We start from the raw sequence: 14,311 nt of genomic DNA on the forward strand, positions 1-14,311 counted from the left end.
GTTATGAATATGATTCAAATTTCGATTCAAAGAGTTATTCCTGGTTTTGTTTGTTACTTTGGACCTTTGTGTTCTGATGACTTTGTCGTTGGAGATTTTGGTCCTGCTGACTTTATTTGATACAATTTGTCAAATTGCACCTGCCTTTTGCTTGCTTTTTGGGGGGTTAGCCACCATTCCCACCTTGCAAATCAGAGGCCATGGCCAGCGCTTTATCAGCACCCAAACGTGAAAAATCAAAACCTGAATAAAATTGCGCTCTGGGTCATATTTTCAATTCCGGAAAAATATTGTGAACGAGTTAAAAATACTTTTGTCTCATCATGTTTCATCTTATGTTTTATTCCTGGTTTTGTTTATTACTTTGGACCTTTGTATTCCGATGACTTTGTTGTTTGAGATTTTGGTCCTGCTAACTTTGATATAATTAAAAAAAAATACACCTTGCACCTCCCTCCTGCTTGCTTTTTTTGGGGAGTTTACCACCATTCCCACCTTGCAAATCAGAGGCCAAGGCCAGCGCTTTATCAGCACCCAAACGTGAAAAACCAAAATCCGAACAAAATGGCGCTTTAGGTCATTTTTTTTCCAATTCCCGAATCAATTCGTGAATGGCAGTGAATAAGTTAAGATTCCATCGGGGTAAATGATAAGCTTCCATTTTTTTGTTTGCTTTCCCGATAGGCACAGTAGTGTTTCCCTGGATAAGGAATGATAGAAAACGCATCAAAAAATGAACGGACAAATATAGAAAAGAGAAGTGGGCGCTTCCTTTGGGACGCAGCAAAGGAATTGTGAAGCCAAGGGGGGGGGGGGGGTGATGATCTGTCGTGATATGAAAAATAGATCAAAAGTTATGTGGGAAAATTAGGCGGAGAAAACGAGGATCCTCCTCCGCTTTGGATAGAGTCAGTAGTTTGTAGTAAGGCCTCGTTTTTGTGTGTTTTTATGTGTATTGGCAACAAAAAAATATATATCATATACATTTGTAATTTCATTACATTAAGCTTGATAACAAAATATGTGCAAAAAAAAAATAATCTTACAAATGAATTTGCAGATGCGAAAATGACTGTCCCGTCGGTCGTCGTCGTCCCTCAAAATCAGGGTTCGGAGGTCAACCTTGAGGTTCGGAGGTTAACCTTGAGGCTTCACGTCGAGTGGACAGCCATCTTTAGCTTATCGAGCTCCATCTGAGATGTAAAAAATGTAAAACACGCGTTCAGAAGTGTTTTATTATGTATGATATATGTGTGAGATAATAGACAGAATAGGAGTTATCATATTTAGCTAGCTAACTATCTATTTGCTATCTATTAACTGTCTAGCTGGTTCGCGTGCTATCTATCTAGCTATCATTTTGCTATCTAGCTGGCTAGGTAGCTATTAGCGAGTGTATCCTGTGACTGTAAAGTGACCTTATTACTGTATCTATGAGCTAGCTACCTAACTATCTATTAGCTGTCTAGCTGGCTCGCTAGCTATCTAGCTAGCTATCATTTAGCGATCTAGTTGGCTAGGTAGCTATCAGCGAGTGTATCCTGTGACTGTAAAGTGACCTGATTACTGTATCTATTAGCTAGCTACCTCGCTATCTATTTTCTATTTATTAGCTGTCTAGATATCAATTAGCTATCTAGCTGGCTAGGTAGCTATCTATTAGCGAGTGTATCCTGTGACTGTATAGTGACCATATTACTGTATCTATTAGCTAGCTATCTATTTGCTATCTATTAGCTGGCTCGCTAGCTATCATTTTAGCTATCTATTAGCGACTGTATCCTGTGACTGTAAAGTGACCTTATTACTGTATATATTAGCTAGCTACCTATCTATTTGCTATCTATTAGCTGGATCGCTAGTTATCTATCTAGCTATCGTTTAGCTATGTAGCTGGCTAGGTAGCTATCTATTAGCGAGTGTATCCTGTGACTGTAAAGTGACATTACTGTATATATTAGCTAGCTACCTATCTATTTGCTATCTATTAGCTGTCCAATAGCTGTCTAGCGGGCTCGCTAGCTATCTAGCTAGCTATCATTTAGCCATCTAGAGGGCTGGATGTTTGTGCTTGGGACGTCCAGGAGCATGGTATTCAAATTAAGTAATACATTTTATTAATGTATCGCTTCAATTTGCATATACAGGTAACATCTGACTTACGACCAGTCTGATTTACGACCACCCGTACTTACGACCATGACCCCCAGACCCCATTTTTTTTAACATTTTAAGAGTTTGCGAGTCAGAGTCTATGTTCAACATTTTGAATGAATTTCGACTTAGGACCATTTCGACTTACAACCGTTTGCTTGGAACGGACCTCGGTCGTAAGTCGGATGTTACCTGTACTCTGAATAAATAGCTTGGCAGAGGGCTTCGGAAGTCATGAATGGCTTCTCCGATAACGTGCCAATGTCGGTCGGCCCGTCAATATGCGGACGCCATGCAGGGAAGGCGGCGTATGTTGTTGGGGGTTGATCAATACTACCTGCAGGGCGACACGCTTTTGCCTTTCGTCATCCAGCTCGCCGCGAAGCTCTGTTATTTCTTTCCTAACAGAAAAGCACATTTTGCATTTGACAGAGAAAATTTGCAACAACTCGAGGTCAATTTAAATTTTTTTGATTGATCGACATCGTCGACCCCAATCGCCATTTTGAAAAAGTGTTATTAAAAGGCCCTCCCGAAAGACGTCGTGTAGGTTTAGCGTGTGGAAGAATTACATTTGCTGGGCCTTGAATAGCTCCACGGACAGTAGAAGATCCTTCATCTGACTTCGGAGCGCTTCCATTTGGGATTTGGGATCCTCCCTTCCCAGGAAAGGGTTTTCGGGTCTGGCCTCCACGCCGGGTTTATGCAGCGCCGAAAGCGACGAAAGCGACTGGCTGTGCGCGGAAGGCTGCGGAGAGAGGATGGGGGGGGGGGGGGGTTACGCTATTTAAATTCTATAATTCTATTAACTTGACTGCCCTTGGAATCAAAGAGTAAACAAACTCATCCAAAAGCATGACCCCATTGAAGTATAAAGCAATAAATGAACAAGTGGATCATGAAATAAAGCAATAAATAAACAAACAAATGAACATACAAATACATAAATTAATACACAAAAGAAATATCAATATATACATCGATAAATAGCTAAATAACTACATCCAAAAATACACAAACAGACAAATAAATAAAATGAATCACCGAATAAATAACTAAAAATACAATTAAATAAATACACAAATAATAAAAAAATAAATAAATGATACATAAATAATTAAATAAACTGAATAAATGAATGAATAAATATATATATTAATAAATAACTGAATAAATTACATAAATAAATATATAATACATAAATAACTAAAGAAATAGCTAAATGAATAAATGAATATATAAATGAATGAATAACCAAAGAAATAAATACATAAACTTACAATTAAATGCACAAAAATACAAATAAATAAAAAGCTAAATACATACATAAATACACCAATGTAGCGCTGTATAAATCAATATAAACTGGCAAATAAATCAACATATAAATGAATAAATAAATAAATGAATGAATAAATAACCAAATAAATAAATACATAGACTTACAATTAAATACACAAATAATAACAAATACAAATAAATACATAAATAGCAACATACATACATAAATACACTTATATAGCGCTGTATAAAATCTATATGTATCATATTGTAAATAAACAAATAAATAAACAAATGAATGTATAAATAAGCATACAAATAAATAAATAAATGAATAAATAAACCAATTGAATGAATAAATACATAAACTTACAATTAAATACACAAAATACTTATATAGCGCTGTATAAAATCAATACGTATCATATTGTAAATAAACAAATAAATGAATGTATAAATAAACAGACAAATAAATAAAGAAATAAATGAATAAATAAACCAATTGAATAAATAAATACATAAACTTACAATTAAATACAAAAAATAAATACAAATAAATACAAATAAATAAATACCTAAATAGCAACATACATAGATAAATACACTTATATAGCGCTGTATAAAATCTATATGTATGCTATTGTTAATAAACAAATGAATGTATAAATAAACAGATAAATGAATAAATAAACCAATTGAATAAATAAACATAAATAAATGAACACACATCAATAAATATATAAATAAATGTATAAATACATAAATATATACATCAATAAATACATTTTAAATATGAAATTCAAATGACCTTTCTGGGTTCAAGAGGCTTTAGTTTGCCGCCATCTTCTTCGTCCATCTTGAGGGATTTCTCCACGGCAATTTCCTTGTTGGGCTACAGAGGAGTTAAATTATTATTATTGTTATTATTTAACGCTTTCCAACAACAATATGACATATGAATTTTGTCCGATATTTTTCAGAATAGTAAAAAAGAAATAAAACGTAGCGACGCAAGCATCAGCTCTGAGCAATGATGGAAAGCGAGAAAAGCGTGTTTTCCACACGCGTGGCCGTGATTGAAAATCAATGCGGCGATTGCGGACGCGTGTCATGAGAACATGCCGTCGGGCTAGCCGCCGAAACTGACAAAAGCTGCCAAAGTGATTGATTGATTGATTGATTGACAGGTGTTTCTCACCGACTGTCCTCCGCCAAATTGGGCGGGCAACCTGCGCCCGGTGATCTTCGGTCTGTTAGCGGTGGGATGAGACAGCTTTTCGGAGATTGGGGATACCTCGTCAAAACTCATCAGAGCTGGCGAGAAAACGGGAGAGAAGACGCCAACCGGATTACAGATGAAAATCACAGAGAAAATATCCTTCCAGGGAACGTTAGCAGGCACTCTTCGAGCGGAAGCAGATTTGCCGCTGCTTGGAATTGAAGCGGATTTACATAGGACAGGAGATATGAGGCAATCTCTTTTGGTCAATGGATGTGACAGCTTCATGTTTGCTCTCAATATTTAGCTTGTAGCAGATGTGCGCATCCCACTATGATGTTCCTGATCCACTGCTGAAAAGGACGTTTTGATCCTCTTTCATCTCGAACTGCTTCATGTCACAAAGAGGGTACAGCAAGTGCTGTAGAACGAATGACTGTTGTCATATTAGCTGGCTCGCTAGCTATCTAGCTAGCCATCATTTAGCTACCTAGCTGGCTAGGTAGCTATCTATTAGCGAGTGTATCCCGTGACTGTAAAGTGACCTTATTACTGTGTCTATTAGCTAGCTACCTATCTATTTGCTATCTATTAGCTGGTTCGTTAGCTATCTAGTTGGCTAGGTAGCTATGTAGTAGCGAGTGCATCCCGTGACTGTAAAGTGACCTTATCACTATATCTATTAGCTAGCTATTTATCTAGTTGCTATCTATTAGCTGGTTCGCTAGCTATCTAACTAGCCATCATTTAGCTATCTAGTTGACTAGGTAGCTATCTATTAGCGAGTGTATCCCGTGACTGTAAAGTGACCTTATTACTGTATCTATTAGCTAGCTACCTATCTATTTGCTATCTATTAGCTATGTATTAGCTGGTTCACTAGCTGTATGTGTATATAGATGTGTACATACTGTATGTATGTATTTAATACATACATGATTCCGGGGATTTCTCCGCTGTGTCGCTTGAGGGCGTTTTTGGTTTCGGGTGGAGCAATAGGTCCAAGTCCGGCTTTGGACGCGACGTCGGCACTTCCCCGTTAGGTCTAGCGGGGGCGGGGCAAAAAGAAAAACCGAATGATTCCCGACAACGTTGGACATCGCGCGACACGCATGGACACACCCACTTTAAATTGGACGACGGAGTGAAAGGCTTGTCGGGCCGCTTGGGTGGCAGATTTGCCGGTTTGCCTTTGCCGGGAGGCGGGACTGGCTTTTTGGGGGGCAGCGGCGCCGCCGGCTTGGGCGGTTTCGGATCCGGCGTCGGCTTGTCAACTGAAAAGCATATTTTGGGGAGGGGGGCGGGGGCTCGGTCACGAAGGAAGGTTGAAGGGAAAAAAAGTGGTTTGTGGATTTTTGTGTATCATTAGAGACGTCTTCTTCTGATTGGATGGCAGGTTGAATACATTTTGTGGCAGTGACGGGAGCTAATGCTAATAGCCATCTATCGATTAGCTAAATAGCTATCTAGCTGGCTAGCTCACTTTCTATCTATTTGAGTTACTTCTGCTGGGTTGAGTGAACGCTAGCGCTTGTGGCTGCCGCTGCTCACCCACAGAAAAAAATTTACCCTGTAACTGTAAAGTGACCTTGAGAGTTTTGAAAGGTGCTTCTAAATGAAATGTATTAGTATTATTAGTAGTAGTAGTAGTATCTAGCTAGCTAGATAGCTAGCTATTAGCTAGCTCGATAGATAGATAGCTATTAGCTAGTTAGCTAGTGTTCTATCTATTTGAGTTACTTCTGGGTTGAGTGATGGCTGTCTAGCTGGCTCACTAGCTATCTTTTAGCTATCTAGCTGGCTAGGTAGCTATTTATTAGCGACTGTATCCTGTGACTGTAAAGTGACCTTGAGTTTTGAAAGGTGCTTCTAAATGAAATGTGTTATTATTATTATTAGTAGTAGTAGTAGTAGTAGTAGTATCTAGCTAGCTAGATAGTTAGCTATTAGCTAGCTATCTAGCTAGCTAGCTAGTGTTCTATCTATTTGAGTTACTTCTGGGTTGAGTGATGGCTGTCTAGCTGGCTCACTAGCTATCTAGCTAGCTAGGTAGCTATCTATTAGCGACTGTATCCTGTGACTGTAAAGTGACCTTGAGTTTTGAAAGGTGCTTATAAATGAAATGTATTATTATTATTATTACTACTGTATCTATTAGCTAGCTTTCTATCTATTTGAGTTATTTCCGGGTTGAGTGAACGCTGGCGCGTGTACCTTTGTCCTCCGGCCTGATGGCATGCGGCTTCCTGTCAGCGCTGGGAAACTCCGGTTTGAGAGCTTGTTGAGTAGCATGAAAAACACACAAAAAAAAATGTCGGAACAATAAAATTCGTCTTTTCGGCAACTTTCGTAGATTTTTTTTCCAACAAAGCGACGTGTCGGACGTTCTTACCGATGTGCTTTGACGGCGGAGGGGGCTTCTTTGGTTTCTGAAAAGAACAAACGGTGACTACCGTGACGCGTCTTTGTGTCAGTTAGCTTCCCGATACTTGACTTGCGTCTGCCATGGTCAAAAAAAAATAAAATAAAATAAAATACGTTGACATCGTACCTCTTCGGAGTCTTGCTTCAGCGAGGACTTGCGTGACCCTCGAGATAAATAAGCCTGGAACAGATTGAAGGTCAAGACAGGATCGGTATTTGGGGGTGGGCGGGGACTACAGTGATACCTCGGCTTACCAACACTTTTCGCGTCACGTACATTACATTCGCTAGCATAGTCTTGGCTAACGAACTAGTTTTTGGCGGATGAAGCAAACCACACAGCGCCACAGACTAGTTTTCCTTGAGTGCAGATGTGGTTTGTTATAGAGTGGAGTACTTTTGCTGTTATGGGACTGAAAAAGACCCCACCACAGGCTAGTGTGTTAAGCCGAAGAGGACACAAAAGTAGTTTTAAGCTGAAAAGGATGCTTTGATCATCTATTTCATCGAGAACTGCTTCATGTCACAAAGAGGGTACAGCAAGTGCTGAAGAATGAATAGCTTTGTGTTGTCATATTATTTGTGAGTCAAGATGGCGCGGCGAGAGTGGCTGCCTTTCCAACAGCTCATGTGTTTTGTCGTTCTACTTCTTTTTTTCCTTTCCTCTTCCTTTCATAACTTTGCTGCTGTCAAATGTAAATTTCGTCACTGCGAGATGAATAGATACAACCAATCACCTCCAATTATTATTATCATTATTATTATTATTATTATTATTATTGTTGTTTATTGTTGTTGTAATGATGATCATTTTATGTTACTTCCGGGTTGAGTGAACGCAGGTGTGTCTGGCTGCCGCTGCTCACCCACAGAAAAACTTAACATGTGACTGTCAAGTGTCCTTGAGTTTTGAAAGGCGCTTATGAATGAAATGTATTATTATTATTATTATTATTAGTAGTAGTAGTAGTAGTAGTAGTAGTAGTATCTAGCTATTAGCTAGCTAGCTAGCTTTCTATCTATTTGAGTTCCTGTTAAGTGTCCTTGAGTTTTGAAAGGCGCTTCTAAATGAAATGTATTATTATTATTATTATTATTATTATTATTATTATTATTATTATTAAGGCATATTTATTTGAAAATGATGTTTAATGGTGACCTAGGAACGGATTATTCTCATTTTAATGGTTTCTTATGGAAATAAATGTTTGTAAGACTAACTTTCGCCTTTCACACACTTTCTAGGAACCAATTAAGTTTGTAAGCTGAGGTATCAGTGTAATTTGCTGTGCTCTTACTTACCTCCTTTTCATTCTCTGTTAGCATAACGACAAAATTATCTGGAAAAACGCCTTCCTTGCCTCCCACCTCTCCTCGCCACCAGCCGGGTTCTCCCGTGTCCTGTCATGAACATAATAAACACGAAAATGCCAATTTGCCAGCAGAGAGAAAAGTATAGTATTAAAAAAGTAAAAGTATAGAGAAATAAAATGTCATCCCCCCTTAAATCCTTAATATAAAATAAAAATAAACAGAATGTCAGAATCGACCGTGTTGTAATTACACAGTTCACCACTGGAGGGCAGTAATTCCCTCCAGTGGTGAACTGTGGTTCCTTTCATAAGCGGTTCCCTTAGTATTCTACCTGGCAACTGCGGGTATGTAATAATAATAATAATAATAATAATAATAATACATTTCATTTATCTTCAAGTCAAGTAAACTAGCTGACTGGCTAGCTAGCTAGCTAGCTGACCATCTATTAGCTAGCTGGCTATCTATCTATTAGCTATATAGCTGGCTATTAGCTATATGGATGGCTAGATAGCTAATTGAGTCAGGAAACTAATTGGCTATCTGGCTAGCTATTGGCTGTTAGCTATCTGTTAGCTGTCTAGCTAGGTTTCTATCTTTTTGAGTTATTCCGGGTTGAGCGAACGCTGGCGTGTGTGGCTGCCGCTGCTCACCCACAGAAAAACTTAATCTTGTGACTGCAAAGTGACCTTGAGAGTTTTGAAACGTGCTTAGAAATTAAATGGATAATAATAATAATAATAATACAGCGGGTTGGGTTGGAAAATATACAATAATAATAATAGTAATAATTATAATAGTAATAATAATAATAATAATAATAAATTTCAGTTATAATCGCCTTTCAAAACTCTCAAGGTCACTTTACAATTATATAAGTTCTTCTGTGTGTAAGCAGTGGCAGCCACACGCGCCAGCGTTCACTCAACCCGGAAGTAACTCAAATAGATAGAAAGCTAGCTAATAGATAGCTACTGATAGCTATGTAGATAGTTGTAAAACTTCAACGTCAAAGAATAAATGGTGGTTTGACCATTTTTTTTTTGGGGGGGGGGGGTTGAACTTCCTCAATTAATTCATATTCGGACATCTTACCTTGCTGATGATGGAGATGATGTCATCCTCGCGTAAAGTCAGTTCATCCTCATTCGTGGCCTCCAAAGCAAAGGTCACCTTACACAAATCTTTCGCTGCGGATATGGGAAATGCGGAAATTGAGGAAAAGGAAGTATGTAGGCTTGAAAAAATGTTTTTTTTTTTTTTTTTTTAATTACCTTTAGGGTTGCTTTCTCCGTCACCTCTGTGCATTTCTGTCACGTTAGCAAAGGCGGGCTTATTAGCAAGCGACGGTAATGAAGGCAGCGGCTGAAATGCAGCAAACGTGAAAGATGGAAATGATCGATGGCTCATCAATGGACTTCATATGGAAAAGCCACTAGCGCGTATTTTCAAGAAAAAAAAACACGTATATGGCGTATTTCCATGTATGTGGAATTGAAACGACAGTACTTTGGTATGATTTGGAGCGACGGGATGACAGGGAGCCCCTGGTAAAAAGGTTGGGAGTTGATGACATCATCTTTTAGCGACAAATTCTTAGGTGCATATGTACTGCAGATTGAGATCCACTACTATTATCCGTACGATGACAATTTGTTTACTTTCCCCAATGTATTGCTCTTTAAAACTACCAGCAAATTTTAGTTCTCTGACGAAGCCTCTCGGATGAGAAGAGAAACATCCGACACCTTCAAAAAAAGTACAGATGACGGCTAAAGAAACCTTTTCATCGATGGAACACTCCTGTATGACTGAGAGCTAACACAGACAAATCGTCCAGATCGTTTAGCTTGTCGCTAACAAACCTACGGGGGCTACTAGTGGCTCAAGCTAAACCATCCAAGAAAAATATCAAATGAAGTGGAAAAAAAAACAGGGTGTGAGGTGTGTGGGGGGGTGTTCAAGGTCAAGCGATATGTGCGATGACTGTTTGTGAAGCGATGAGAAGAAAGAGACGGAGAGAAATTTTCAGAAAAAAGGAAATGTGAATAGCAAATCTCGCACGTATCAATCAGGAAGTCAACAAATGCTTACAGTGATACCTCGGCTTACGAACTTTTCGGTTTACGAACGTTAAAGTTGTGAAAATTTTAGGCTACGTTCCTCAAGTGTTTCATGCCGATGAAAAGCGGCCACTCCATTCCATCAAGCCATCAACGACCATCACAAAGGTCAATAAAATGACTTTATTATACAGTACAGTTTATTTCTTTAATTATAATACCATAGCACATTTATTATACATAAAATAAGGTATATCTTGTGTAGTTTTAAGGCTTAGAATTAGAAATTAGAAAGTAGAAAATGATGTTTTATGGGGACCTGGGAACGGATTATTCTCATTTTAATGGTTTCCTATGGGAAATTATTTTTTGCGATACACACTTTGCACCTTACACACTCTGTGTGGGAACCAAATGAAGTTTGTGAGCCAAGGTATCACTGTATCGAACTCACGTTGTCTTTTTTGTCTTCTACGTCCAGGTTGGGAATTCGGACTTTTGACTTGACCGAACCTTCCTTGAAAATATCTCCAAAACCAATTCCTTGGATTTTTTTGGGCTGGACGATGGCCCCGTTGCCCGAAGTCGGTTGGGGCGACGGCGGGGTCGCTGTGTTTTCCGCGCCGTGTCCATCTGACAAGGGGTGAAAAGGGCAAAGGTCACCACCGCCGCCGCCGCCCAAAATAGGTCTCTCCGGCGGGATTCGTACCGGCGTCTTCCGGCGCCGCGCTGCCGTTTGAGTCTCCGTCTTCTCTGGCGACGTCCAGTTCTTTGACGAAGTTGGAAGGGAAAAGTCCCGATTTGCCGTTGATGACGCCGCTCCACCAACCTTCTTCCACCTGCGACGCACAACTTGCTTTGGGTAAGACTAACTTCTTTTCCTTTCAGCTTTTCTACTATACGAATAATAATCATTTTTTTCTACTAATACTAACAATACGAATACTATGACGTACTAATACTACTAATGATGATAATAATAATAATACATTTTATTTCTCAGTACCTTTCAAAATTCTCAAGGACACTTTAATTTAATAAAAGGACTAATAATACTACTACTAATAATACTGATACTAATACTACTACTAATGATACTAATACTACTTATTTTCCTTTCGGCTTTTCTACTAGTACTAATAATACTAATAATACGAATAATACTAAATACTACGACTAATAATAATACTAATACTACTCATACTATGTTTGCTTTCGGGTTTTCTACTAATACTACTACTACTAATAATAATAATACATTTTATTTGTAAGCGCCTTTCAAAATTCTCAAGGACACTAATAAAAGGATAATACTAATAATACTGATACTAATACTACTACTAATAATATTACTAATATGACTAATACTATTTCTTTTCCTTTCGTCTTTTCTACTAATACTAATAATACAAATAATACTAATACTACTACTACTAATAATAATAATACATTTTATTTCTAAGTGCCTTTCAAAATTCTCAAGGACACTTTAATAAAAGGACTAATAATACTAATACTACTACTAATAATACTAATACTACTACTAATAATACTAATACGACTAATACTATTTCTTTTCCTTTTGGCTTTTCTACTACTACTACTACTACTAATAATAATAATAATAATAATAATAAAAATATATTTTATTTCTAAGCGCCTTTCAAAATTCTCAAGGACTCTAATAATACTAATACTAATAATACTGATTCTAATACTAATACTACTAATAATAATCATACTAATACTACTTCTTTTCCTTTAGGCTTTTCTACTCATACTATTAATACTAATACTACTACTCATAATAATAATACTTTTATTTCTAAGCACCTTTCAAAATTCTCAAGGACACTTTAACCGAATAAAAGGACTAATAATACTAATACGAATAATACTGATACTACTACTACTACTACTACTACTACTACTTCTTTTCCTTTCTGCTTTTCTACTAATACTAATAATACTAATACTACTAATAATAACACAATAGTAAGCCTGATGCAAAAAAAATAAAAATAAAATGAGAATTGAGATGATATTCGGGAAAAAAAAAAAAGTACCTCTTCGGTGATGTCTAAAATGTCGCCCACTTTTAATTCCAGCTCGTCTTCGTTCTGCGGCTGATACTCAAACAACACTTTGCACTGCCTCTTCTTCAGCTCTGCCAAAAAAGGAACGGGGTTTTTTAACTCATTCACTGCCATTCACAAATAAATTCACGTGTGTCCATCACATCTTCTTTTAATAATAAGAATACATTTCATTTCTAGGCCCCTTTCAAAACTCTTGAGGTCACTTTACAGTCACAGGATAAGTTTTTCTGTGGGTGAGCAGCGGCAGCCACACGCGCAGGCGTTCACTCAACCCGGAAGTAACTCAAATAGATAGAAAGCTAGCTAGCTAGCCAATAGATAGCTAATAGCTAAGAGCGAATAGATAGCTAATAGATAGCTAATAGATAGCGAATAGATAGCTAATAGCTAGCGAATACATAGCTAATAGCTAGCGAATAGTGGGCTAATAGCTAGCGAATAGATAGCTAATAGCCAGCGAATAGATAGCGAATAAATAGGTGATGGCCAGAGAATAGATAGCGAATAAATCGCTAATAGCCAGCGAATGGATAGCGAAAAGATAGCTAATAGCCAGTGAATAGATAGTTAATAGATAGCGAACAGCTAGCGAATACATAGCCAACAGCTAGCGAATAGCCAACTAATAGCTAATAGCTAGCAAATAGATAGCTAATAGCTAGCCAATAGCCAGCTAATAGCCGGCTAGCTATATAGCTAATAGATACAGTAGCTAGCTAAATAGCTAGATAACAAGATAGCCAGCTAATAGATTTTCAAGACGTCTTGAATGAGGTCGACATCGAAGTTTAAAAACAAAAAAAAATGTAATTTTTTTTTTTTCGTCTTACTCTTTGCGGCAGTGGTCGGACGCGGTTGGAATCCGCCGGTCGGGATCCCGATGGTACTCATCCTTTGAACCAAGTTGGCAACGTTCCCGATGGATTTTTCTCTCTTCAGAGGCTTAGCCGATTCCTCTTTGGGTTCATGTTTCGCTTCCTTGACTTCCGGTTTGATTTCCTGAAAGAGACGACAAAACGTAAAAAGCGTCAACGTTATGTCGGAAAAAAATGCGTCGGCGACGTTCTTAATCAGAGTTTTGCTAGAAGCTAAAACAACACCAAAATCACATTAAAAATCACCCCCTTTTTTTCTCTTTTTAGCTAGCTAGCTAGCTAGCTAGCCTCTCCCCCGCTAACTGACCCGTCGAACTCGCAACCCGGCTGAGGCGTCTTCCTTCGCGTGAGTCGTTTGTTTTGTTTGATTATTTACGTCTTGCTTCTGTTAGCAACTGCTTGCACGCGCGATGGCTTGTTTTGTTTTCGCGCTCACTCTGTGACATCGTGAAACACGACAGACAACGACAACGCCGATTCATCGACGATGATCGACGATGTCAAAGCTTTGTCTATGTCCGAGTTCTCTTTCTTCATACGTCCATTCCCCCAACCGCTTCGGTTTCCTTCTCACACTCATAAATCGGGTTGATTTGAATCTCGGAATGTGTGGCGAGCTGTGCATTTCACAGCTAGGCCTTCAGTAGTGCTATGTCGGAATCAATCCAACCCGTGAAAAACTATTTTAGGACTTTTTGAGTTGACATCGCAGCTCCAGACTGCGACTGATATAAAAAGTGCTGTGTAATTGACTACAAGTCCACTAGAGGGTAGCGTTAGCCAGGAAATAAGCCCTGCGAGAAGGCCTTACCGGGAAATAATAAAATAATAATAATAATAATACATTTCATTCACAGGATCAGTTTTTCTGCGGGTGAGCAG

The 14,311-nt window shown here is 38.2% G+C and overlaps 2 protein-coding genes across 3 annotated transcripts in view; one reads left to right on the forward strand and one right to left on the reverse strand.

Annotated features, from left to right (window-relative positions):
* The window catches only part of cd2ap (CD2 associated protein), an 18,868-nt gene continuing 4,557 nt past the window's right edge, over nt 1–14,311 (reverse strand). For both annotated transcript variants that reach the window (XM_089022707.1, XM_089022708.1), the window contains 17 exons: nt 13,385–13,553; nt 12,522–12,622; nt 11,165–11,294; nt 10,910–11,088; nt 9,667–9,757; nt 9,488–9,582; nt 8,381–8,479; nt 7,206–7,259; nt 7,047–7,083; nt 6,869–6,931; nt 5,781–5,928; nt 5,590–5,699; nt 4,634–4,749; nt 4,244–4,327; nt 2,727–2,902; nt 2,492–2,555; nt 1–1,193 (listed from right to left, as the gene is read on the reverse strand). In XM_089022707.1, the coding sequence (XP_088878833.1) occupies nt 1,152–1,193; nt 2,492–2,555; nt 2,727–2,902; nt 4,244–4,327; nt 4,634–4,749; nt 5,590–5,699; nt 5,781–5,928; nt 6,869–6,931; nt 7,047–7,083; nt 7,206–7,259; nt 8,381–8,479; nt 9,488–9,582; nt 9,667–9,757; nt 10,910–11,088; nt 11,165–11,294; nt 12,522–12,622; nt 13,385–13,553 (1,758 nt within the window). In that variant the 3' untranslated portion in view covers nt 1–1,151. The remainder of the gene's footprint in view (nt 1,194–2,491; nt 2,556–2,726; nt 2,903–4,243; nt 4,328–4,633; nt 4,750–5,589; nt 5,700–5,780; nt 5,929–6,868; nt 6,932–7,046; nt 7,084–7,205; nt 7,260–8,380; nt 8,480–9,487; nt 9,583–9,666; nt 9,758–10,909; nt 11,089–11,164; nt 11,295–12,521; nt 12,623–13,384; nt 13,554–14,311) is intronic.
* tnfrsf21 (tumor necrosis factor receptor superfamily, member 21) overlaps nt 11,194–14,311 on the forward strand; it is a 23,036-nt gene continuing 19,918 nt past the window's right edge. The window contains exon 1 of the mRNA XM_089022709.1: nt 11,194–11,317. The gene's annotated coding sequence lies outside the window, so the exon portion shown is untranslated. The remainder of the gene's footprint in view (nt 11,318–14,311) is intronic.

This window comes from Hippocampus bargibanti, linkage group LG19 (assembly GCF_051943395.1).
Source record: "Hippocampus bargibanti isolate YZ-2025 linkage group LG19, ASM5194339v1, whole genome shotgun sequence".
Taxonomy (NCBI): Eukaryota; Metazoa; Chordata; class Actinopteri; order Syngnathiformes; family Syngnathidae; genus Hippocampus; species Hippocampus bargibanti.